The following is a 27,219-nucleotide window of genomic DNA, read 5'->3' as shown; positions in this document are numbered from 1 at the left end:
GACATCAGTGCCTGTGTGTGAATGCGGGAGGGGACTGTTCAGACCTTTACTCTCAGTTCCCAAGTCTCCTTGTGCTCTTACTTTCTCCTGGGTTCCTCTTGGTCTCCTCTCCATGTGTGTCTTTTTTTTCCATAAGCTAAGAGTGTTGGAGAGCTAATGTTAACTCCTCCATTATATTCTCACTTCCAGTGTCTTTCCATTATATTTATGGGGGTCACAGTGCTTGACACAAACACCACAACCTCTGACCAGGACAAGTATGGGTTTTCTTCATCATTTCCGAGCGAAATCAGCACATGGAGCTGAAATTCAATGGGTACCCGTCCCCTTCCCCAGCGCTGATCAGGTCTCCCCCTGTGGCGCCAGCACCCTTGCTCTTTGCAGTTTCTCCCAATTGTAACAGCTTCAGTCTTCTTATCACTGAGCCAGGGGTGGGCAGGTGGGGAGACACGGGAGCATCCTAGGCGAGAAGGTGACAAATGTGCTTCTGACTTGAATCTCCACTGTACATATTTCATAACTTACTAACCTTTGGTCCATTTTCTAAACTCTGAAATTGTTTTCACGGTCAGTTTGTCCTCTTCACTTAGTCCTACTAAGATAATTTTATACTTTGGTGTCCACTGTGTAACATTATATTATAATTTGAAAGTGTCTACAAAGGAAGAAAGGATGAACTTTTTGTGTTATTACAGAATTCAAATGAGTATAAGAGCTTGTATTTGACTCCCAATAAATTTTATTTTCTCATAGTTTTTGTTGACTTTACTCTCTATTACTACATGGATTAGAGGCTCCCAGAGAAGCAATCATAGTTCATCTGTGCAGCCAAAAGCCTTAACATTTTCTTCCAAAGTGTAAGTCCCATGACAACTTTTGATTTTATGCCTCACAAGAATTGTTCTTAGAAACAAAAACAACAATGTGTGAACAATCGGATAAACACAGTAATTGAAGGTTTTCCAGAGAAAAATGGTATGGGAAATCTTGAGATTGAGATATATAAGTATGAGACAAAATGGATGGTTAATTCATCAAAATACTGTGGTACATTGTAAGAGATATTAGTAATCTTATGGTAAGATTAATGAGATATAATTCTCTGTATTTCAGGTTGTCAGTATCTTCAGAGATCGACAAGAATTGTCCATATATCGATTTTCGTACAGAAAAAATTAATTTTGCACCATGCTCAGTAAGAAGACGATATGTTTGTAAGCACCAGGCATTGTAGTTACCTCATTTTGGTATAATGCAGTTTCACCATTGATAAGGAATCCATCACTCATTACTTCAACAGGCATACAATTGTTTTCGTTGCACATTTTGAAGATAATGTTTTTTAGTGTAATTTTCGATTCACAACAAAACTAAGAGGAAGTTCCAGAGAACCCTCTATTGCCCCTGTCTGCACACGTGCGTGGGGTCTTCCATTATCACCATCATTCACTAAAACGTTTCCTTTTTTATCAAGGATGAATCCGTATCAATGCATCTATATCACCCAAAGTCCAACGTGTACCTGAGGCTTCATTCTTTGTGGTATAGAACTGTTTCTCAAATTTAATTATATTAATGTAAAAAATATATACTGAGGTATATATTATTTGTTTCTTAAGCTTTTGCTATTTAGTAACATTAATTATATGTATATGTCTGTATATATATATATATATATATATATATATATATTTTACAAATCATGATATTATTGTAAAAATTCTCAACAAAGTGAATAATTCCATTTGTATTTCCAAATTAATTAATTTGTCCTAACTCTTAAAGGACCTCAAATGAGGATTGAACCACCCAGGGTGATGAGGTTATCAGTCTGAAATGAGTCAGGAGACAGAAACAAGGGGACACTTGAAGTAAACATTTATCCACTTAAGAGAAAGTTTACTAAAAGGAAATGATAGTAGTTAAAGAAAATTACAAAGAATATCCTAGAATTAAAAGACAGATCACTGAAGCCAGATCTACTCTCTGAAGATGGGATTCAGATGTCATTGAAGACGATGTGGCTACACACAGCTTCACGGATGACAGGCTCACCGGATTGGCCTGGGACAGATAAGCTCCACACTCCACGGGCTGAACTTGATGAGGAAGGATCTCAGGCTGTGACTGGCAGACAGGAAGAGCTCCCTGTCAGAGCGTCAGGAGGAAAGACCAGAAGACAGGAAACTGACACATTGCCTACAAGAACTTGCTGGAGGACGAATACACGTGACTTCCTGCAAGACTGCCACTGGCAACCAAGCCATGGCGGCCAAAGGAGAGACAACACCATGAAGCCAGGAAGAAGAGCCCTTTCTGCTGCACTGGCTCTCCATTGTCTTTTACTGACAAAAGTCAACTTCATGTGAAATGACAAGAGAGAAAATGGATAGGATCTTCCACCGTTATCTGAGAACAGGGCACAGAGGGTGGATTTGGAGCTGAGAGTACTAAAAGAACGGCCACTTGAGGTTATCATAGAACAACCACAGGGATGCTGTATAAGAGCCATTCAGATCGGCGCACTTCCTCCGATAATGGAACCAAAGTGTACTCTCCAAATCTCTCTTGGTACCACACTATCAAAGGTTAAACTCATTTTGAGGTAGAGATTGCTTTCTCGTTGGATAATAACCGGTATCTTATTTGTTGTTTTCCTCACATGGATTCATATATTTTGGAAAAGATTTATTTTTTAATGTTTTCATGCACACACCTCTGTCAGTCTTTACGACCGTGCAAAAAAATACTTTGAGGCAAATAAATAAAATGTTCAGTAATAGAGAAAACAAAAAATTAAAATGTACAAAAATTAGTTTGGGTCAAATGTTTAGTTATTGCCAGAATTCAAGACAAACTTGAGGAATTTGTTGACGACTCAGAGATATTTCTACCCTTATTCAATTATAAGAGGGAAAGAGATTAACCTTGATTATTATTTGTAAACCAAATTCATATTTCACACATATTTATATCTGTGAAGTGAGACATATTTTTTATATTCTCTGTACATAATCCTTATAGTCTTCTAGAAAAATTATATCAATATTCCAAATGAATTGAATAGTTGTTAATGGGAACTGTAAGTAATTACTAAAGTGTGTTTCATAGTACCCAAGTTTGCAATGACATTGAAAATTACACATTAATTTTTCATTTACCTGTTTGCGGTTTGGCTATGTTATAACTGATCAAGGCTGGACTTGACTCCAGACTACATGTTATAGCTGATCAAGGCTGGACCTTACTCCGGACTGCATACACGTTCAGCTCAGATCCCTGTATAGATTTCATTTTGAGAAGATCGGGCTGCCTGGTCTATGATTTTATAGCAGAGATAACAGCTAACAGAAATGTGTTTCTTAGTGCCTGGTCTCTGAAGTCATGAGCTATCACATTCCCACTCATATTACATTGTGAAAACAAGTGATCACATCCTTACATTATATTGTGAAAACAAGTCACATGGGCCAACTTCTCGTGGTTGTCTGTGGAGTATACTCTTTTCAACATTGTCAGAGGGAAGAAATGTAGATTCACTGAAAATAACCTAATCTACCACTATAGCCATAGGAATGTTTTTTTATTATATTGCTTGATTTAGATAAGTTTGTAAAAGAAAATATGGATAGTTTCTAAAAGATATGTTTGCAAAAGAAAATGATTGGGAAATGGATTAAAAATTTAGTACTTTCTTAACTTCCCAACTGGGTCTTTTTCTTCTGTGCTGAAAATCCTCAAAAGCAGTTTTCTACAGTGACAGACATAATGGTATAGGTGCTTTCACCACGGTCCTTGAACAACTTACAAATAAGGTATAAGCATAAAGGTGTAAAGTAAGGACATTGGCAGTGAACGCGGTCACTTCATGAAATTTCTAAGTGCACACTTGTAGTCCTGGGGCTCAGTTATGTAACTGCTCTGACTCAGTTTCCTCTGCTAGAAATTATGGAAGAAATCGTATCTTATTCATAGTTACTTGAAGAGTATTTGAACAGTACCTCTTGGCCCATGAGCGTTCAATAGATCTGAGTCATTTTGGCCTAAGAGCTTGATGCTTTTGTGCCATCACCTGTGACATGATGACCTTAATTGTAACAACTTATGTAGGAATAAATAAAAATAAACAATATGATGCCAATAGATCCTTGAAGTAAAGCCTAAGTCCATTAAGTTCTTCCTGTCTGTGATCTCTTCGTACTGTGCTTTTCCCAACATTCAATAAAGGCCAATTTCCAATAAAATGCTCTGTCTTCTTCCTTCCCCCCAGTGAAATAGCAGGATATCAGAAATGTAATCTGACAACTATTTTGACCATATACACCAAAGAAATCTGCCTCAAAAAAGGTGAGAAATTCAATACACATCATGTATGGACACTAGAGTAATTTCTTCTATATATGTGTTTCATATTTTGAAATCAAGTTGCAATTACTGTTCTTTCCCCTTATTGCCAAGAACCCCAGTCTCCTCACAAAGTGTGTTATTTGGACATAAGTAAAGACTGTCTCTTTTGGAATTGAAGAATTTGAAGGGGATTTTCAAGCTGGACACGATAGCCTGTTTGATTAGTAGATTTGGGGATCCTACAGGGTCCAACATGAAGAAGGGATTGAAATGTCCTTTCCCTTCCAATGTTGGAGTATCCCATCCACACCTATGCATCTGTTACCATAAAGAATGGAGAAAAATAAGGGACGCTGCTAAATACATTCTGATGTAGAACCCCTCCCAGTTTTCTCCCAAAGCATTTTTTACATTTCTACATACATGCATAAAACAGTGCAAAAATTATTACTTATACCCATAAGAAGCCATAGAAATTATTTATGAGCTTGGGTTAGGGGATCCACCAACACCAGTGGAGATATATAAATATGGAACATTATTAGGGAGATGATCATTAAGAATAAATTGAGGGTAGAAAGAATCACACAGAAGTCAGGGATATCAAGATCAAATTGGTAAGTTTCTCTGTGTCTACCTTGTGAGATTATTCATAGGTATTGTACATATTGGGCTCATTACTTTGGCTCCCATAATGCAGAAAGGACTGAGCTGTGCATCCAGATTCTCTTGTCCCAAATTTACTAATATTAAAATTTTCTGTTCTGGTAATTAATGGGTTGTAAAGTTGGAGACAAATCTCTAGGGGCACCTGGGTGGCTCAGTCGGTTGAGTGTCTGACTCCTGATTTTGACTCAGTTCATTGTCTCCTGGTTCATGACACTGAGTCTCACATCAGAGTCTGCACTGACAGCTTGGAGCCTGCTTGGGATTCTGTCTCTCCCTCTCTCTGCCTCTCCCTCTTTTCTCTCTCTCTCTCTCTCTCACCCTCAAAATAAATGAAGTTATTTTAAAAAGAGTCCTTGAAAACTAATTCACCTTGCCATCATATTCCAAAGATATTTTCATATCTAGTTCATCCATCGTGCCTAGGTCACCTGGTTTGCCATTATGAGAAATAGTTAGAGGGGCGCCTGGGTGGCGCAGTCGGTTAAGCGTCCGACTTCAGCCAGGTCACGATCTCGCGGTCCGTGAGTTCGAGCCCCGTGTCAGGCTCTGGGCTGATGGCTCGGAGCCTGGAGCCTGTTTCCGATTCTGTGTCTCCCTCTCTCTCTGCCCCTCCCCCGTTCATGCTCTGTCTCTCTCTGTCCAAAAATAAAAAAATAAAAAAAATGTTGAAAAAAAAATGTTTATAAAAGAAATAGTTAGATACTTGATATCATAAAAAGTAAACTCTAATTACCCATATTATTTTGAGTAATTTTGAGTGTGGTGTTTTTTATACATCTAGGCATAGATTTCATTAAAGTTAAACACCAAAAATGGGAACCCATGTTTAAACGTGTAACAAAGGACAATATAAATTGTTTAATTTAAAACGTAAATGTGTATAAGTACAGGAATAATAGATGTAAGTACCTCCAACTTCAGAAGACATTAGTGAATTTTACATGATTTGGCATCATTGATGAATGCTTTGGATTAATCCTACCTATATATAGAAAGAAGCAGTCAAACAAAACGAGGAGATAGAGAAATACGTTCCAAATGAAAAAAAAAGATAAAATCTCAGAAAAAGATGGACATAACACGGAGATAAGCCATCTACCTGATAAACAGTTCAAAGTAATGATCATCCACATGCTCACCAAACCCAAGAGAAGGGTAGATGAACACAGAACTTCAACAAAGAAATGGAAAATGTAACCAAAGAAACAATCAGACCTGAAGAGTACAATGATGGAAATTAAAGACTACATTAGAATGAATCAATAACAGATTAGGTGATGCAGAAGGATCATCTACCTGGAGGACAATGTAGTAGAAATCATGCAAGCAGAACAACAACAGGAAAACATTAGTTTTATTTTATTTTATTGTTATTTATTTTTATATTAGAGAGAGAGAGAGAGAGTTTGAAAAGGGAGAGGGACAGGGGAGATTGAGAAAGAGGATCTCAAGCTGGTTCCACACTCAGTTCAGAGCTGGACGTGGGGCTCCTACCCTTGATCCTGGGATCATGACCTGAGTGGAAATCACGAGTTAGAGTCTCAACTGACTGAGCTACCCAGGCGTCCTAATTCTACAAAATTTTTCAAGGGAGTTGACACCTCTGCATCCTAAATTAGTCTCAAAACTGAAGACATTGGAAAGTTTCCAAATTCATTCCATATGGACAGCGTTACCCCAAAACCAAAACAAAACAAGGAAACCAAACAAACACACACAGACATACACACACACACACACCCCCCACAGTATATGCCAATGTCCCTGATCAACATGCAACAATCCTCACTCAAGTATTAGCAAACTGAATTCCACAATACAAGAAAAAGTTCAAACACCATGATTGCATGGGTTTATTCCACTTATGCAAGGATGCTTCAAGACCTGCAAATCCATCAACCTGTCACACCACATTAACTGCTGAAACATCAAAATCATGTGGTCATCTCAAGAGATGCAGAGAAAGTAGCTGACAGAATTAAACATCCATTTATAGAAAAAACTTCCCAGAGTGTGTAGAGAATGAATTTCCCTCCATATAATAAAGTTCATATATTACAAGCCCGCAACTAACATCATTCTCAACAGGGAAAAGCCAAAAGCTTTTCCTTTCAGATCAGGATCAAGACCAGGAAATTCACACTTACCACTTTATTCAACACGGTCCTGGAGGTCCTAGACACAGAAATCTGAAAAGAAAAGTCAGTCAAAGACATCCATGCTAATAAAGAAAATGCAAAGCAGTCACTATTGGCAGATGACTTAATTTCTAGAAAAAAAATGAGACACTACGCCAAAGTAACATATTAGAACGAATACATGAAATCAGTCAAGTTTCAGGAAACAAAATTAATATATAGAAATCTTTTGGACTTTATACAGTAGTAATAGTCTGTGAGAAAGAGAAATTAAACAATCCCATTTATAATCGCATTTATAAGAATCAATTACCAAAGAATATTTTAACCACGGAGGAGAAATTCTTACACGCTGAAAATTTAAGCTATTGTCAGAAGAAATATGAGGATGACACAAATAAATAAATAGGAAGATATATACTGTGCTTACGGAATGGAAGATATAATATTGTGAAAGTATCCCAATTATGCAAAATGACCTATAGATTCAATGTAATCATTATAAAAATACTAATAGCATTTTCACAGAACTAGAAAAAATTACCTGAAACTTGGTATGGAACTACAAGAAACTCTGAATATCCAAACAATCATTAGAAAGAGGAACAAAACTGGAAGAAACATGCTCTTACATTTCAAAGACTACTACAAAGCTCTAGCAATCCAAGCAGTATGGGACAACAATAGACACATAGATCAAAGGAATGGAGTAAAAAGCCCAGAAATAAATGTGTGTCTATGTGAACAATTAAATGTGACAAGAAGGCAAGAAGGGACAAAAAGGAAATGAGAGTCTTCAGTAAATGGTGTTTATAAACTGGAAAACTATATGCTAAAGAATAATACTGGACTACATGTTTACGCCAAACCCAAAAGAAACCTAAAATGAATTAAAGAGGTAGGGGTAAGGCCAGCAACAACAACTCCTAAAGAAAGCATAGTCAATGAACTCATGGAGATAGTTCTCCTCAGTATTCTTTTGGATCTGTTTTCATAGAGAATGGCAGCAAAATGAAAAATAAACAATATAACAAACCACAAGGCATTTCCCCAGCCAAGGAAACCATCAACAAAACAAAAAGACTACCTACTGAATGGGAAATGATATTTGCAAATGATATATCCGGCAAGGGGTTAATATCCAAAATATATGAAGAATTCCTCCATCTTAACACAAAAAGAATGCAGACGCATGATTAAAAAATGGACCTAAGGGGCGCCTGGGTGGCGCAGTCGGTTAAGCGTCCGACTTCAGCCAGGTCACGATCTCGCGGTCCGTGAGTTCGAGCCCCGCGTCAGGCTCTGGGCTGATGGCTCGGAGCCTGGAGCCTGTTTCCAATTCTGTGTCTCCCTCTTTCTCTGCCCCTCCCCCGTTCATGCTCTGTCTCTCTCTGTCCCAAAAATTAAAAAAAAAAAAAAAACAAACAAACAAACAAAAAACGTTGAAAAAAAAAAAAATGGACCTAAGACCTGAATAGGTATTTCCTGAAAGAAGATATGCAGATCGCCAACAGACATGTGAAAAGATGCTCAGTATCACTAATCATCAGGAAAACATAAATCAAATCACAATGAGATAGCACCTCCCACATGTCTGAATCCAAAAACCATGAAATAACAAATATTGGTGTGCATGTGGAGGAAAGGAAATCTTATGCACTGTCGGTGAGAATCTGAATTGGTGTCATCACAATGGGCAATAGGATGGAGGTTTCTCCAAACATCTTCCTGATTTTTGACACAGTTGATGGATCTAGAGGGTTTTACGCTAAATGAAATGAGTCAGAAAGAGAAAGGCAAATATCATATGATTTATCTAATGATGTCAAAACAAAAACAAACCAACAGATGAACAAACCAATAGACTCACATGCAGAGAGACCAACTTTGTGATTTCTGTAAGGGAGTGGGACGAGGGTGGCTGAAAGAAACAAAAGAAAGTAGGTGGTACAAACTTTCCGTTATAAAATAAATAATTCACAGGGATGTAAATTACAACATGGAGAATAGATTCCATACCATTGTATTAATTTTGTATGGTGATGGGTGATCACGATGAGTTATCATGATGATCATAGCATAATGTGTGTAAATGATGAATCATTATGTCTACACCTGAACTTAATGTGATGTTATATGGCAGCTATACATCTGGGAAAATAAATACATGAAAATGAAAATAGTATTGTCAACCAATTTTGCCAAACACCAAACAAAACTATAGACCAAAGGAAACATGCACGTGAATATGCCCAAAATTATTACCAAATCAAATCCAACAATGAACACAAAGGAAAAGAATTCCAGTGATGCAAAGTAGGTAATTGAGATATAAAGTTTTATTGCTTGGATGTTCATGTTATTTAATTGTCTTTTAAAAGTACTTTCTCTGCCCTACACCAATATTTTGACTTAAGTGAGATTGTTAAACACTCATTGATTTTCCCCTACAAAGTTAGACTTAGGTTTTTTGTTTGTTTGTTTGTTGATAACAAATATTCCTATTTAAATAGAGACACCTAGTTACCATTGGAGAATGAATAAGTAAATAGCATGAATAATTATTTAACATTCAAATCTCTGGAAAGGTGCTATTGCTCAATATTATTCAATGTTTTTTCCCTCCCACAGGCATTTATTTTTCCAGCAGAAACTTTAATAACCTATTTACAAATAATACAAATGGAATGTAGGTATATTCAAAATGAAGGTAGAATTTGAGAAGATCCATTCAGAAATTGATGTCTTTATGGCAGTCGCAAAAAAATTGAAAATGTAGTCATTTTTCACTCTTAGTGTCAAATATAATTAAACACCCGTCTACGGGTTGATGATTTTAGAGTATTTTCAGTGAAATAGAAATGACATATCAAGGGCATAAGAAAAAGAAACACATAATATCTAGATGTAGCAAATTTGCCTAAAAGTAAAACAAAAACTTCTAAGATATTTTACACAAGGCCTAAGTCCTCAGTGTTTGTCATTCAGATGGAAGCAAGTGAACAGCCTGGGTGGTTAAGTCTCTGACCCCAGTATCTCCTGGAACATAAAATTTGTCAGAGGCATTTGCTGAGGCACAAACTAAATGCCACACTGCAAGCCCAAAGCCTCTACATTCTGGAGGTGTGTGAGGAGATAAAGTGTCTTCAAAATAGCCCAAGGGCAAGAATTTCCTGTTCAAATTTGACGTGACACATTGATGAGAAATCTACTTTGTCCACTATTGCTTCACTCTCAGCGCTCACAGGGCCGGCAGGCTGTGAAGACCACAGATACTGTCTGCTTATGAGAGGAACCTGGTTCCCTCTGGACGGTGCATGACTGTCTGGCCAACAGAAGGTATGTGTCACCACGGTCCTGCCTTTCTAGTAGTCACCCCAGTGAGTGGGAGATTATAAATGCTGGTGGGATGCATCTGAGGCACAGCCAATATACAATGAAATCACAGAGAACATTGGTATCTGCATTCCAACAATTCAGGGTAACAAACAAGAATGAGTATGAGATACATTAGAGATCTTACAATATTCAAATTCTTGCCTGTGGAGAAGTCATTAAGAACATATGCATATACCTATAAATATAGGCAAATCAATATAATTTCAGGTGAGATCACAGAAGCATCAGGACAAAGAACACATGATTTGGATTTGTCATCAGTTGTCATCAAGAATATATTATATATATTCGACATTGGTCCAGTCTTTAAACATAAATCCCTAAAATGAGTCCATTATACCATAAAGGTCAAATGTAATACCTCATATATTTATTTCAAGAAATGAAAGCAGTTTGATTCTTCATAAAATGCGAGGTACCTTGCGTAAAAATGCTAATTTAAACTTAACTATAAACAATCCAAAGACTTTTTATAAAATTGAACAAAACTTGGCCAAGAAAGATATTCAATACTGAAAGACGCTCTTGTGCAAAGAATTGTTACATGATCTAAATGCTATGAATCAGTAATGATAAATGGGTACTGTGCTACAAATAATTAAAATTGGGGCTCCTGGGTGGCTCAGTCAGTTGGGTGTCCAAATTCGGCGGGGGTCATGATCTCACTGTGAGTTCGAGCCCTACATCAGACTGTGTGCTGACAGCATGGAGCCTGGAGCCTGCTTCACATTCTGTGTCTTACTCTCTCTAACCCTCCCGACTCACGGTCTGTCTTTTTGTCTATGTCTCTCTCTCTCTCAAAAGGAAACAAAACAATTTTTTAATAAAAATAATTAAAATCACTAACACATTATTGAGAACTTAGACCACTCAGATTGAGTTTAAGTGTTTTATATGCGTTATATTGTACGTATTTTAATTACTATTTTAGATTACTAAACTAGATAGCTAGACATGAAATAAATCTTTTTAATTTTTATTCTTTTTAATTTTTCATGTTTATTATTTTTGAGAGACAGAAAGAGACACAGAATGAGCAGGAGAGGGACAGAGAGCGGGAGACACAGAATCTGAAGCATGCCCCAGACTGTGAGCTGTCAGCACAAGCCCCGCGTGGGGTTCGAATCCACGAACCATGAGATCATGACCTGAGCAAAAGTTGGTCTCTCGACCAACCGCTCAACTGACTGAGCCACCCAGGTGCCCCACGAAATAATTTTTGAAGCTGATACTTTGTACTTGGAGAGACAGGAATATTCCAGAGTTCACTGACTGCACAATTCCTTGACTGACGTCTGAAATTACATTTATGTGAGTTTTAGTATAACTAAACAACTGGAGTTACCCTAACTGCCTTTGAAATCGTAGATCTTTCTAGAAGTTTGTAACAACTGTGTTCTTCCATAAATGATCTGCCCTTTTATTTATCATTTTATGGTTTCATATCTTTGCCATTAAATCAGTTGTCACTCTGATGTTAAGTCCTCTTGTAAAAAATGCTTTGTTTCTTTTTGTTTTCACTATTGTTCTTGCTCTGGGCAATTTTAGTGTGTCATGTAACATTTTGCAACATATGAAATATTTCTTCTAAAATTTAACAATTCTCAGAACTCTGCAGATGTTCAAAATAAAATATCACTTTGATAGCAGTGCATTACTTTTTAGAAACACAATTTCAAACCACAAATAAAAGTCATTTGCAACATGAAATTCCTATATGTGCTAAAAATTATATTCTCCCATCTTAGGGGACTTAATTTTAACCAGTAATGGGTTTTAACATTGTCAAAATTGATACAACACTTTTTTTCTAATACAGCATTTTAATTAATCTGGTTATTCTAATAGTGTTGAAATATGTCTGTGGAATCTGATATTACATTAATGAGGACACTATTATTCAAGAATTCCTTTCTTCTTCACTAATTTAGTGCTTTACATGTTTTGCAACCAATACTATTCTGCTATTATCGTAAAAATCCACTTATTCTTTTTTTTTAAACAATAAAAATTTATTACTTATAGTTTTTTAGGTCAAAAGCCTGACACAGGTTTCAGTGGTCTAAAATCAAGGAGTCAGCGGGGCTGAATTTCTTTCTGGGGGCTTTAAGAAACAATCCATTTCCCTACATATTCTAGCTTCTAAAGACCACCCGTATTTCCCTGCTATGGCTTTCTTGTCCCATCTTCAAAACCAGGAACTTTGCATCCATCTGAAAATCCACTTATTCTATCATGAAACACTTATTTCTCTCTCTACGGAAGTTAGTACCAGACTTTATATTGTTCAAATGCAAATGAGTAGCATCCCTCACCCTGCACCCCACACGGTGTCACTGTACTAGCAATGTCATCAGCACATGACACACACTCTTGATCAAGACCTTCAGGGCAGTTTCATCCACATTGTAGCTGACACTACTCAGCTGCAGACATGAACAACCAAGGCGTGACTTATGCGGAACTCCATCATGCTAAGGGCTCAAAAAGACAGCAAGTGCAACCTAAGGGCACGAAGTGTTCCATTTCAGTAACAGAGGAGGAGATAGCCTATGCAGAATTAAATCTTCAAAATGCTTCTCGGGCCCTTCAAGGGAATGGCAAGAACTCTCCCTGCAAAGGTAAACATTTAATACAAGCAGGTATATCTGTTTTAGGATGTGAAGGTAGGGTGCAGGTGTGTGGGGAAAGAGTAGGATTTCACATAGTTTTCATTTGTGAGGACCAGAGCTGGAGGTTGGAATATGGTATTGTAATTGAACGCATTGGTATATTCTGAGAGAAGATTCCAATGATAGTGATGGGTTTGAGGTGCAGGTTATTTTATGTGATTCCCTGTGCATTGTCGGTTCTCTTGCTTGTATATCTCCTAAATGATTGTTTCCAGGCATCCCTTCTCAGTGTTTGAATTTCTCTTCCTACTATTCACCTTCATGTCCAGAGAAGCTCATTGCCGGTATCTTGGGAATCCTCTGCCTCGTCTTGATGTCCACTGTGGTAACAATAGCTGTTATGCCCTGTACGTACATGTTTGAATGACTAAAAGGGAATTTTTCAACTTGCTGATCATTAGTTCCTCGACATAGTGTGTAACACTTTGAATTTATTGTCTCATTTTAATGCATGTGTGCTCTAAGTGTGGAATGATTATTTAGAGGTTATCTAAAGTAGAAATAAGAGAATAAATTTAGGGAGAATTAATCATATGTTTGGATTTAATAACGCAAAGGCAAGTCATAGAAGAGACTTTATGGTGAAATACGCATTAATTCTTGAGATTGCTTAAACCAAATATTGTAAGAGATGGTGAGGTTTGGTTTTTTAAGCTTTTGAATTATTTTCTCTCTCATGTTCATTACTTTATTAAATTTTTCTGGTAATATAGCACACCCAATTTTAAACTGAGAAACTCAACTTATTATGATTCATTTAATTTAATATTATGTTTTTTTGAGAATTGCTTTAATGTTATAGCTACTGAAGGACCAGAGCAGAACAAAACATCCCTGGAAACGACAATCCAGAAAGGTACAACATCCCTTGCAAAATTCTGTTATTAGTTTAGTGTCTATTTTAGCTCTATCTTCAAGTAGGCAAAGATCATAACAGATTCTTTGGGAAAAAGTGAAACCAAAAATCGTTCAATGATCTTCCGGACTGAGGGGGAAATACTCATTCAAAATCACCGTAACTGCTGTTAACAATTGCCTCACATTTCCTCCTTCCATAACATGATAAAAGATAAATCATTCCATAAAGACGATTTTGTTCACTGACTCTCAGGACATGTAGATGTGGACATTTTTGTGGTTCCTTTTTGGGCACATAAATTAGGAGATGAAAGCCTAACTCTTCTCTGAGTGTGTGTGTGTTTTGTTTTAACTTTATCAGCTTGTGAGGGTATTTGAATATGGTAGGTACACATACGTGTATCCATATACAGTATGTAAATTTTCATTTTGTAATATTCAAAGCTTTTTGGATAATATCTCGTATTATCTCCCTCCAGCATGTCTCTGTTGTCATTGTCTGAAAGAGTGGTTTACGTATTCCAACAATTGCTATTACATTAGCACTGAGAGAAAATCATGGAAGGAGAGTTTGACGTCCTGTGCTTCTAACAACTCTAACCTGCTCTACAATGATGATGAAGAGGACAAGGTAAGTTTTCAAATGTTTCCTGATTCTATTAAAAGCTTGTCATTAAACGGGGCTCCTGAGTGGCTCAGTGGATTAAGCCTCCGACTTCGGCTCAGGTCATGATCTCAAGGTTCGTGACTTTGAGCTCCACATCGGGCTCTGTGCTGACAGCTCAGAGCCTGGAGCCTGCTTCAGATTCTATGTCTCCCTCTCTCTCCGCTTCTCCCCTGCTTGTGCTCTCTCTCTGTGATTCAAAAGTAAATAAATGTTAAAAAAATTAAAAAGAAAAAGCTTGCAATTAATATTATGCTTGTAGAATTCATCTATAGTTTTATATGTATTTGTAGTTTATTTCTTTTAAAGTGTTTAATATTCCATGGTTTGACTCTATGACACATTATTTATAGTTTTATACCTTGAATGTACATTTGATAATGTCCAGTTCTTGCTTTTCATAGGAACCTGTGCTTCTAGAAATGCTCTTTTGTCTGAAATTAACTTTACTATTTAATTTTACAATACATCAAGGAAACTAGGCATATGATTGTGCACACTGATTACAGTGTAGTTAGAATCACACAATTCTAAATTACATCATGAGACAGGAGTGTAGAGCCTTTGTCAGGCCTGCCCATTTTCCTTTTATGAAATATCTCTGCTTCTTTTGGGGCTGTATATCAATGGAATCATTCAGGGTGCATTTTTATGTGTCTCCTTTCTCTCCCAGGTGCTACTTGTAATCCATCTATATTAACACACTTGTCTACAGTTTGTGAATATTCACTGCTCTCATATGAATATGACATTTTAAAAACCATTCTCAGAAATTTTGTTCCTTTTTTGTAAGTGGGTATTATGCATAATTATGTTAGGAAAAGTCTTTTCTATGTCTTCCTCCACATATCATATTGATAATCATTTATTACACATAGTGACATATTATATAATATATTTATGTAAAATAAATGTATGGTTTTCGTAATAAAATAATAATGTGTGAAGTGTAACACAATCATATTCATGTATGATTATACTACACTTCTCTGTAAGCATTAGCAGGAAATTGCACATAGATATGTGTATATTTCACTATACTAAATTATCCCTACATTTTTCTATTTTATGGTGCAAAATACATTATACCAAATAGGCTTTTGATCCAAAACTCAGCAGTCCCAGAAAAATTCATTAAAGGTTCTGATGGTTAGAAACAGTACCATTTTCCTGGGTTGTAAATCTCAAGGCTATTCTCTTTGGTGAAAATGAGAAGTGCTGGGTTGTGTCTCTTGCCCATTTCTCCAGGACGGTGTCTTTTTTTCACTTCTCAGGAGTCTTTGTCATATTTTAGATCTGAGTTCTTTTTTGAGCTTTTAAGATGCAAATACCTGCATCTTCATTTTCACTCTCCTGTTGGAGTCTTTCAATGATCAGAATTTTTATGTTACCATGGTCCTACTTAGCGTTTTGTTCATACAATGAGTATTATTGGACCTATTTCAGAAGTTAGCCAAAGTTCATGAATAGAATTTCCTATATTATTTTCCTGTATTTACCTTTTTCTTTATTTCTTTATATTTTAACTTTCCATTATGATTTATGATCCAATTAGAATTTATTTTTTGTGATGCTTTATGTCTGAGGCTGTGAGGTAAGAGTGAAAGTTGTATTTTTCTACATCATTACCTCATTGACGGAGCATCATTTATAGCAAAGTAGGTCTTTTCTTCATCAGTAACTTTATATACATAAAGTTTTATATATATATATATATATATATATATATATACACGTGCTCTAATCTCCTTGATATAAGTAATATAGATATTATATATCTTTATATAGATGATTGTATATTCATAGAGCACAGTCTACACAACCTATCACAACCCACAGCAGTTCGAGTAAAATGTAGAGACTTACTTGCCTTTATGGTCCATTACCGTGTCCCATTTATACTATAAGTGTCCTAAATATTTCTCTGCTTACATGGAGAATCACATGCATGTTATAACTTTGCTTCAACTGATACTTTTGCTTCAAATATCAAACAATTTCGAAAACACAGGAGGTGAAGGAAAGTCCATTAGACCTGGTAAGAATTTTATTCTTACGTTTGTCCTCTCTTCCTTCCTTATGATCCAAAATGCCTTCTTTTGCCATGTATTCTCCATAGCAATCCTTTCATTGTGTTCAGGGCTAGTTTTACTGTTAGAGAAGCAGCTCACAGCCCGAGGAGCAAGACTGTCCCTGTCAAGTTCATTTCTCAAAAAACAATCCACTCTGTCTATCAGTATCAGGCGTAGGTTTGAACTGTATTTTTGAGTGTCTGTGCTTCATCTCAATTTATTTTCTGTACCTCTTCATTCACAAGGCTTGTCTTGAGGTATCAGAAAAGGCTAAGGGAGGTTATTTTTTGTGTTTTGTGTTTGGCGGTGGTGGTGAATTTTTGGAACAGGGATGCTCAGTAATTTTTCCGTGTAAATTAATGATATTTGCTTCCTCATTTACACTATTTCAGCTTAGGAAAGTTTTCATAGGAACAATCTACTGTCAGAGAGAGGGGAAATCTGTACTTCTAACAGTGCTGTACTGAAGCCAGCTCCCACTCGTTTCTGAACACAAACTGTGCATCTCTTTACCTTCTCTGCTTTCATGCTTTCACGTTGGATACCTGAAGGGAGGCATTCATGAAGACTTTGTACCACACACATTAACAAATGCTAAAACCATAAGGTTTATAGTATAGATTCCACCGTACAGTGTTATAATTATGGCTGCAAATTATCTTGTCTTTTCAAGAAATTCAGAGAGGAAAATACACATGCAGATCTAAACATTTACCGACCTATTTATCATTTCTGGTGATCTCTATTTCTTCTTGCGGATATGCATTACCATCTAGTGTCATTTTACTTGTAGCTTGAAGAACTTTGTTGAAAGGCAGGTGTAGTAAGAATAAATTCTGTTCGTTTTTGTGTCTTATGTGGGATCTTTATACATCTTGTTTTCTAAAAAACTATTTTCTGAATGTATAATTCCTGTTTGACAGGTATTTTTGCTTTGTTTTGGTTGTTTGTTTGTTTTGTGTGTGTGTGTGTGTGTGTGTGTGTGTGCACAGGTAGTGGGTTTCTTTCTTTTTTTTCCCACTATCTTTCTAGTGAGAACTCGTCTTTTAATCATATTGTTATTTACCTAAATATAATGAGTTGTTTTTCTCCTGCCCTTGTCAAGATCACCTCTTTTTGTGGGTTTGACTTTGATTTTCTTATTTAAGCTGTTGCAGAAAATTCCATGACCCCATAACATAGAATTTGACACATTACCCATGTTAAAAAAATAGCCTAGTGTCTTAGAGCAGTTTTAGGTTCATAGCAAAACTCAGACATAGCACCGGTATATGCTGTATTCCCCTACTGTCTATGTGTCAATGCAGGAGCAGTTCATAGACTGTGTCATTTTCAAAAGCCCTCAGTGGGGTGGTTCACTTGCTACAACTGATACACCTATAGTGACACATCTTTATCAGCCAAAGACCATAGTTTACTTCAAAGCTTACTCTTGAGGTTGGGCATTTTATGCGTTTAGAAAAGTAGATAGTGACATGTATCAAACATTATGGAGTTCTACAGAATAGTTTCCCGTCCTTCAAAATCCTCTGTGCTCCCTATCCATCCTTCCTTCCCCCTAAACCCTGTCAACCACTGATCAATTTACTGTCTCCATAATTTTGTTTTTTCCAGAGTGTCATATAGCGGGAATCCTATACTCTCGCATATCTTACATTGCATTTAACTAGATCATCCATCGTAACCAGTTGAAGCACCCACTTTAAGTTAAGAGTGCCAACTATCACATTGTTGCAAAGGATATCTAGAGCTCTCCTCTTGTAAAACTGGAACTCAACTCACTGCACAATAATTCTTCTTCAACACTTTCCCCTCAACCTGAGAAACCACTATTCTACTTGTTTCTATCACTTTTACTCCTTTGGATACTTTCTATAAGTGGAATCAAACAGGTTTTTTTTTTTCATCTGTATGACTGGCTTATTTCACTTAGCATAATGTCCTGGAATTTCATGCATATTGTGGCAGGTGATAAGATTTCCTTCCATTTACAACTGAATAATATTACAGTGTTATGTGTATACCACGCTTTCTTTCTCCATTCATCCATCAGTGGACATTTGGGTGGCTTCTGCCCCGTGGCTCTAATGAATAATGCTGCAGTGAGCATGGGTGTATATATATCTTTGAGATCTTGCTTTCAATTATTTTAGATAGTTTCCTACCTGTGGGATTGCTGATTCATGTGGTAATTGTATTTTCAATTTCTTGAAGAAGCTCCATTCTCTTCTTCATAACGGTGACCGATTTACATGCCCAACAACAGTGTGTAGTCTCCTCCTGGTCGACCTCCTCACTGACCCTTTTTTAAAAAATGTTATTTATTTGTTTTGAGAGAGAGAGAGAAAGAGAGAGAGCAAGCAGGGGAGGTGGAGAGGGAGGGAAAGGGACAGCATCTGAAGCTGGCTCTGCATCGTCAACACAGAGCCTGATGCAGGACTCAAACCCACAAATGTGCGATCATGACCTGAGTCGAAACCAAGAGTTGGAAACTTAACCAACTAAGCCACCCAGGCACCTGAGCTTTTTTTTTTTTTATACCATCCATCCTAATGAGTATGAGGTGATAATTCATCGTGATTTTGATTTGCATTTCTCTGATCATTAGCATCTTTCCATATGATTTTTCACAATTTTTATTGATTTTGGAAATATGCCTTTTTAATTTCTTTGCCCTATTTTTTAATTGTGTTTTGGTGTTTGTTGTTGTTGGTACTAACTTGTAGATTAATTTTATATTTTAGATGCGATTCCCTGTTTGATGTATGATTTGCAAGTGTTTTTTCCACTCTTTCTTTTCATCGTTGATCATGCCCTTTAGTGCACAGAAATATTTAGGCTGATATCACACATTTGTCTACAGTGGACTTTTCCTTTGTGCTCTGTGGTTTTGGTGGCAGAGCCAAGAAATCATTGCCAAATACAGTGTTGTTTATTCCCCCCCCCCCAATTTTTCTTTGAGGAACTTCTACACCTTACATTTATGTCTTTAGTCCATTTTGAGTTAATTTTAGTATACGGTGTAAATGGAAACATCAAGCTTCATTCTTCTGCATGTGGGAAGTCAGTTTCCCAACACCTTGTGTAAAAGATGCTGTCTTTCCCTATTGAATGGTCCTGGCACCCTTATCAAACCTGGTTAGACTGATTATGCGGGGGTTTGTGTCTGGACATTTTTAACGTATTGTTTCCATGGGGGATTTAGGGTCTGTGTCTTTCTGTTCCTTCATTTTGCTGCTTGTATCCCATTCCACTCGGAACTAGTGTGCAGGGCAGGGATATGGATTCTGTCCTAGATAATGTGGCGTAAGTCTGATGGAGGTGGAAGACGTGTCACCCATCCCTGATTTTCACACTGAATTAAGTCACTTCACAATCCACTCTCTTCCCTCAAGTGTATTTCTTTGTCTGTATTTGCCAGTGTTCTTTGGTCATTTCATTTATGATGTCATGAGATGTGGATTTGTACGTGCTCATTCTGTTAGCAGTTGACTAAGTCTCTGGTGTCTATAAGTATTTTAAATTTTGTCCTGGTCTTTTCTGCCTCTGTCGTTCTTCTCATATTCTACTTAGACCTAAGCTGGCTTTCCTGATACTGTTCTGAAAGACTCTGAATTCTGTAAATTGTTCTCTTTCTTCTCTCTCATCTTAAGGTATAAATAAATTTTGTTACTCCTTCAAATTCACCGTTTTTTTCTACTTGAGTGGATTTTCCATTTCCAGTATGGATTTATGCACTCAGATTCTCTGTGGTTTCTTGATATAGTTTTATTTCTGTATTGATATTTCCTACTTGCTAAATTGCTGCCATCACATGTTCATGCAATTATTTCAACTAAGTTTTCTTTATAGTTTTCACATATTTATAAATATCAATTTTATTTTTATTATTTTAAAAAATTTCAATGCTTTTATTTATTTTTGAGAGAGAGAGACAGACAGAGCATGAGCAGGTGAGGAGCAGAGAGAGGGAGACACAGACTGGGAAGCAGGCTCCAGGCTCTGAGCTGTCAGCACAGAGCCAGACACGGGGCTCGAACTCACGGACTGTGAGATCATGACCTGAGCCGAAGTCAGACGCCCAACCAACTGAGCCACCCAGGCACCCCAAAATATAACTTTTAAGTACCTTTGTTCTAATATGTGCAACAACTTATCCCAGCAGACGTTTCTATTGACCAATGCTTTCCTTTCGTTGGAAGACATTTTTAAATTTCTCTTCATATTTTTTTTTTTTACTTTTTAGGTAGACACTTTGTAAAAATATACTTCAGTAAACATGCATTGTATGTCATTTTTCCTAGATTTACTATTTTTTGTTGCCAAACATTTATGGCAGAATCTTCTCCACTGAGGTCTGTCTACTGATAGTTTTGTTCAATGTTTTCCAAATTCTTATTGCTTATTTTTATGACCTTGTGACTTTTACCTTTGATGTTAATTACTGCTGATCAGGTCTCCCCCTGTGGCACCAGCACCCTTGCTCTTTGCAGCTTCTCCCAGTTGTAACATTTCAGTCTTCTTGATCGCTGAGCCAGGGGTGGGTAGGTGGGGAGACACTGAGCCTCCTAGGTGAGAAGATGATGGATGTGCTTCTGCCTTGAATCTCCAGGAATCTTTCCAATGTTCATAAGTTATTAACCTGTGATCCATTTTCTAAACTCTGAAATTGTCTTCACGGTCAGTTTGTCCTCTTCACTTAGTCCTACTAAGATAATTTTATACTTTCGTGTCCACTGTGTAACATTATAATTTGAAAGTGTCTAGAAAGGAAGAAAGGATGAACTTTTATGTGTTATTACAGAATTCAAGTGAGTATAAGAGCTTGTATTTGACTCCCAATAAATTTTATTTTCTCATAGTTTTTGTTGAATTTACTCTCTGCTACTACATGGGTTAGAGGCTCCCAGAGAAGAAATCATAGTTCATCTGTGCAGCCAAAAGCCTTAACATTTTCTTCTGAACTGTAAGTCTCCTGACAATTTTTTATTTTATGCCTCACAAGAATTGTTCATAGAAACAAAAACAGCAATGTGTGAACAATCGGATAAACACAGTAGTTGAAGTTTTTCCAGAGAAAAATGGTATGAGAAATATTGAGATTGAGATATATGAGTCAAAACGGATGGTTTATTCATTAAAATACTATGGTACCTAGTAAGAGATACAAGCAACCTTATGGTAAGATTAATGAGATATAATTCTCTGTATTTCAGGTTGTCAGCATCTTCAGAGAGTGACAAGAATTGTCCATATTTCAATTTTCATGAAAAAAAAATGTATTTTGCACCCTGCTCAGTAAGAAGACCATACGTTTGTAAGCACCAGGCATTTTAGTTACCTCATTTTGGTATAATGTTATTTCACCATTTATAAAGAATACGTCTCTCATTATTTCAAAACCCATATGATTATTTTCTTTGCATATTTTTAAGATAATATTTTTAGTGTAATTTTAGGCTCACAACAAAATTAAGAAGAAGCTCCTGAGATTTCCTTGATTGTCCCTGTCTGCACATGCGCATGGCCTCTTCCATTATCAACATCACTCACTAGAATGTTTCATTTCTTACCAAGGATGAATCCGCATCAATGCATATATATCACCCAAAGACCAAAGAGTACTTGAGGCTTCATTCTTGGTGTTATGGAACTGTTCTCAAATGTAATTATATTAGTGTAAAAAATATACTCGGTATATATTATTTATTTCTTATGCTTTGCTATTTATTAGAATAAAATATGTTAATTACAAATCATAACATTAATGTAAAATTCTCAACACAGTGAATAATTCCATTTCTATTTCCAAATTAGCTGATTTGTTCTAGCCCTTTAAGGGCCCCAAATGAGGATTGAACACTCCAGGGTGACAAGGCTATCGGTCAGAATTGAGTCAGGAGACAGAAACAAGGAAGGAAGTTGAGGTAAACAATTATGATCTACTTGTAAAGGAAAGCTTACTAAGAGGAAAGGCTACTAAGTTCAATAAAATTACAAAGAATATCTTAGAATTAAAGGAGGGATCACTGGGAAGCCAGGTCCGCTCTCTGAAGATGGGATTTAGATGTCATCGAGGACGATGTGGCTACACACAGCTTCGTGGCAGACATGCTCACTGGATTGTCCTGGGGCAGGGCAACTCCACACGCCTCGGGCTGAACTTGGTGAGGCTGGATCTCAGGCTGTGACTGGCAAACAGGAAGAACTCCCTGTCAGAACATCAGGAGGAAAGACCAGAAGACAAGAAACTGACGGACTGGCTACAGAAAGTTGCTGGAGGACCAGTACACAGGACTTCTTGTAGGACTGCAACTGGCAACCAGGCCATGGCGGCCAAAGGAGAGACAACACCATGAAGCCAGGAAGAAGAGCCCTTTCTGCTCCACTGGCTCTCCATTGTCTTTTACTGACAAAAGTCAACATGTGAGATGACCAGAGAGAAAATGGATAGGATCTTGCACCATTATTGACAACAGGGCAGTGAGGGTGGATTTGGAGCTGAGAGTACTAAATGAATGGCCCCTCGGGGTTATCATGGAACAACCACAGGGTTTCTGTATAAGAGCCATTCAGATTGGCCAACTTCCTCTGATGATGGAACCAAAGTGTATTCTCTGAATCTGTCTTAGTGCAGCACTATCAAAGATTAGATTTATTTCAAGGTAGAGATTGGTTTCTAATTGGATAATATCCAGTGTCCTGTGATACCTTTTCTTATATGTTGTTTTCCTCAACTGGGTTCATGTATTTTGAATGACATTTAGTTTTTTTCAATTTTTTATGTACCCACTTCTGTCAGTCGTTACAGCCATGCTAAAAAACACTTTGTTGTCTTTCCCTGTGTGACTTATTTCACTTAGTTTCCAATTTGACAATAAATTTCACATTAAAAAATTAAAAAATAAAAAAAATAAAAAACAACTTTGATGCAAAACATAAAGTGTTACATAAGAAAACCAAAAATTAAAATCTACAGATATTTGTGTAGGTCAAAGGCTGGTTATTGCCAGAATTCAAGACAAACGTGAGTAATTAGAAAATGATTCACAGATATTCCTATCCTAATTCAATTATAAGAGGGAAAGAAATGAAACTCGGTTATTACTTGCAAAATAAATTCATATTTCATATGCATTTATATCTGTGAAGATAGACATATTCTTTGTATTTTCTCTACATATTCCCTACACTCTTCTAGAAAAATTATGTGAATATTCAAAAGGAATTGAATATAATTGTTTATGGTAGCTGTAACTAATCCCTAAAGTTGTGTTTCATACAACCCAAGATTGCAATGACATTGAAAATTAAGCATTTAATTTTCATTCACCTGTTTGTGGTTTGGCTCTGTTAGGGTTGATCAAGTCTGGGCCTTTATGGACTTGACTCCAGACTACATACAGATGCAGCTCAGATCCTGGTATATGAGCTTGCATAGCAGAGATAGCAACTAGCAGAAATGTGTTTCTTAGTGCCTGGTCTCTGAACTCATAACCTATCACATTCTCACACACGTTATATTGTGAAACAAGTCACGGGGGCAAACTTATCATTTGCTGTCTGTAGACTACACTCGTTTCACAGTGGTCACAGGGAAAAAACGTAGATTCACTGAAAATAACCTAATCTACCATTAGAGCCGTAGGAATATTTTTTTAAGTAATACTTTATGAGATAGATAAGTTTGTAAAGGATATTGTTTGGAAATAGATTAAAAATTTAGTACTCTTAACTTCCCATTTGGTTTTTTTTTCTTGCCATCTGTGCCAAATATCCTTGTAAATCAGTTTTATACAGTGACAGACATGATAGTATAGATGTTTTCAACATGGTCTTTGAGGAAATAAGTTATAAGCAGAAAATTAAAAAGTGTAAGGACATTGGCATTGAAAGTGGTCACTTCATGAAATTTCTAAGTGCCCACTCCTAGCCCTGGGACTCAGTTACATAACTGCTCTGGCTGTTTTCTCTGCTGGAATATATGATGGAAATAGTATCTTATTCATATTTACTTGAGTATTTGAACAGTACCTCTCGACACAAGTAGTCACTAGATTTCAGTGGTTTTGGCTTAAGAAATTGATGCTTTTGTGTCATGATGGTCTTAAATGTAGCAACTTCATAGGGCTGTTCTGAGGAATAAATAATAATAAATGATATAATGCCCACAGATCCTTAAAATAAAGCCCAAGCACATGAAGTTCTTGCTGTCTGTGATCTCTTCATGTTTTGCTTTTCCCAGTGTCCAATAAAGGCCATTTTCCATAAAAACCAAAGCCCTATAATTGTCTTCTTCCTTTCACCCAGTGAAATAGCCAGGCATCGGAAATGCTATCTGGCAACCATTCTGATCATATACATTAAAGAAATTTGCTTTTAAAAAAGGAGAGAAATTCAATACGCATCATGTGTGGACACTAGAGTAATTTTTTCGGTGTCTGTGTTTCGTTTTTTTTTGAAATCAAGTTGCAATTACTGCCCTTTCCCCTATTGCTCAAGAACCCCAGTCTCCTCACAAAGTGTGTTATTTGGGCATCTGTATAGGCTGTGTCTTTTGGAATTGAAGAATACAAAGGAGATTGTCAATCTGTGACAAGATAGCCTGTTTGAATCCTAGATTTGGGGATCCTACAGTGTGCAGGGTGAAGAAGGGACTGAAATGCCCTATCTCTTCCAATGTTGGAATATCACATCTACACATATGCATCTGTTACCATAAAGAATGGAGAAAAGTGAGAGATGCTGCTAAATGCATTCTGATGTAGAACACCTACCATTTTGTCCCCAAGTATATTTCACATTTATAAATACATACAAAAAACAGTGCAAAAATTATTACCTATACCCATAAGAAGGCGTGTGTCACCACTGTCCTGTCTCTCTAGTGAGTGGGAGATTATACATGCTGATGGGATGCACCTGAGGCACAACTAATCAGCAATCCCATCACAGAGAAATTGGTATCTTTAGTCCAACAACTCAGGGTAACAAAGCAGAATGAATATGCAATATATTAGAGATCCATTGATTTGACACGCTGCCACTTTGCTGAATTCATGTATCAGTTCTAGCAGTTTTTTGGTGGGATTTTTTGGATTTCTCACAGAAAGTATCATTTCAGCTGAGAAGAGTGAAAGTCTAACTTCCTCTTTGCCCATTTGGATGATTTTACTTCTTTTTGCTGTCTGATTGCTGAAGCTAGGACTTCCAACACTATAGTGAATGACAGTGGTGACCGTGGACATTGTTGTCATCTCCCTGACCTTAGGGGAAAAGGTCTCAGTTTTTCCCACACTGACAACAATATTACCTGTGGGTCTTTCCAATATGGCTTTTATGATTTTCAGTTATGTTCCTTCTATCCGTATATTTTTGAGGGCTTATATCAAGAATGGGAGCTACATTTTGTGAAAGGTTTTTTTTTCTGCATCTATGGGAGGATCTTGCAGTTCTTATCCTTTCTTTTATTAATGTGATGTAAAATATTGACTGACTTGCAGTATTGAACTAGACCTGCATCCAGGAATCAATCCCAGTTGATCAGGGTGAATAATTCTTTTAATGTATTGCTGGATCCAATTTGCTAGTATTTCGTTGAGAGTTTTTGCATCCATGTTCACAAAGGAAATTGGTTGGTATTTCTTCATTTTAGAGGGGTCTTTGGTTTTGGAATCAAAGTAATGTTGGCCTTGTAGAGTGAGTTTGGAAGTTTCCCTTCCATTTCTACTTTTTGGAACAGATTCAAAAGATTAAGGGTTAACTCTTCTTTAATGTTTTGCAGAATTCCCCCGGACAAGCAGCCAGTCCTGGAACCTTGTTTGTGGGAGATTTTTGATTACTGAATCAATTTCTTTCCTGCTTATGGGTCTGTTCAAAATTTTCATTTCTTCCTGTTTCAGTTTTAGTAGTTTAAATATTTCTAGGTGTTTGTCCATTTCGTCTAGATTCTCCAATTTATTTGCATATAATTGCTCATAATATTCTTTTATTATTGTTTATATTTCTGTGGTGTTGGTGGTAATATCTCCTCTTCCAGTTGTGATTTTATTTGGGTTCTTTCCGAGTTTCTTTTTGACCAGTCTGGCTACGGGGTTATCAATTTTGTTAATCCTTCAAAGAACAATTTCCTGCTTTCCTTGATCTGTTCTTTTTTTAAATGTAAATATCATGGATTTCTGCTCTAATCTTTTTTATTTCCCCTTTCCCACTGCTTTTGGACTTTATTTGCTGTTCTTTATCCAGCTTTTTTAGGTGTAACTTTAGGTTGTATATTTAAGACCTTTCTTCCTCCTTCAGGAAGGCCTGGATTGTTATGTACTTCCTTCTTATAACCATTGCTGCATCGCAGAGGTTTTGGAATGTCTTGTTTTCATTTTCATTGTCTCCCATGTACTTTT

General features: G+C 36.7%; 1 protein-coding gene across 3 annotated transcripts; it reads left to right on the top strand.

The window, feature by feature from the left end:
* The first annotated feature begins 1,198 nt into the window (after positions 1 to 1,198).
* LOC122240296 (NKG2-A/NKG2-B type II integral membrane protein-like) lies at positions 1,199 to 26,681 on the top strand. Of its 3 annotated transcripts, XM_042991757.1 has the most exons (9): positions 1,199 to 1,214; positions 4,271 to 4,347; positions 10,393 to 10,493; positions 13,495 to 13,572; positions 14,028 to 14,081; positions 14,563 to 14,714; positions 21,682 to 21,785; positions 22,036 to 22,136; positions 26,604 to 26,681. In XM_042991757.1, coding segments are annotated over exons 3-9 (513 nt in total). In that variant the 5' UTR covers positions 1,199 to 1,214; positions 4,271 to 4,347; positions 10,393 to 10,471; the 3' UTR covers positions 26,606 to 26,681. The 3 variants fall into 3 exon arrangements, with proteins under 3 accessions (XP_042847691.1, XP_042847689.1, XP_042847690.1); XM_042991755.1 differs by lacking the exon at positions 26,604 to 26,681 and having other exon boundaries at positions 22,036 to 22,498; XM_042991756.1 differs by lacking the exons at positions 1,199 to 1,214; positions 26,604 to 26,681 and having other exon boundaries at positions 4,242 to 4,347; positions 22,036 to 22,498.
* Positions 26,682 to 27,219: the final 538 nt, after the last annotated feature.

Source organism: Panthera tigris, chromosome B4, assembly GCF_018350195.1.
Source record: "Panthera tigris isolate Pti1 chromosome B4, P.tigris_Pti1_mat1.1, whole genome shotgun sequence".
NCBI classification, from domain to species: Eukaryota; Metazoa; Chordata; class Mammalia; order Carnivora; family Felidae; genus Panthera; species Panthera tigris.
This window is presented reverse-complemented; position numbering and strand designations above follow the sequence as displayed.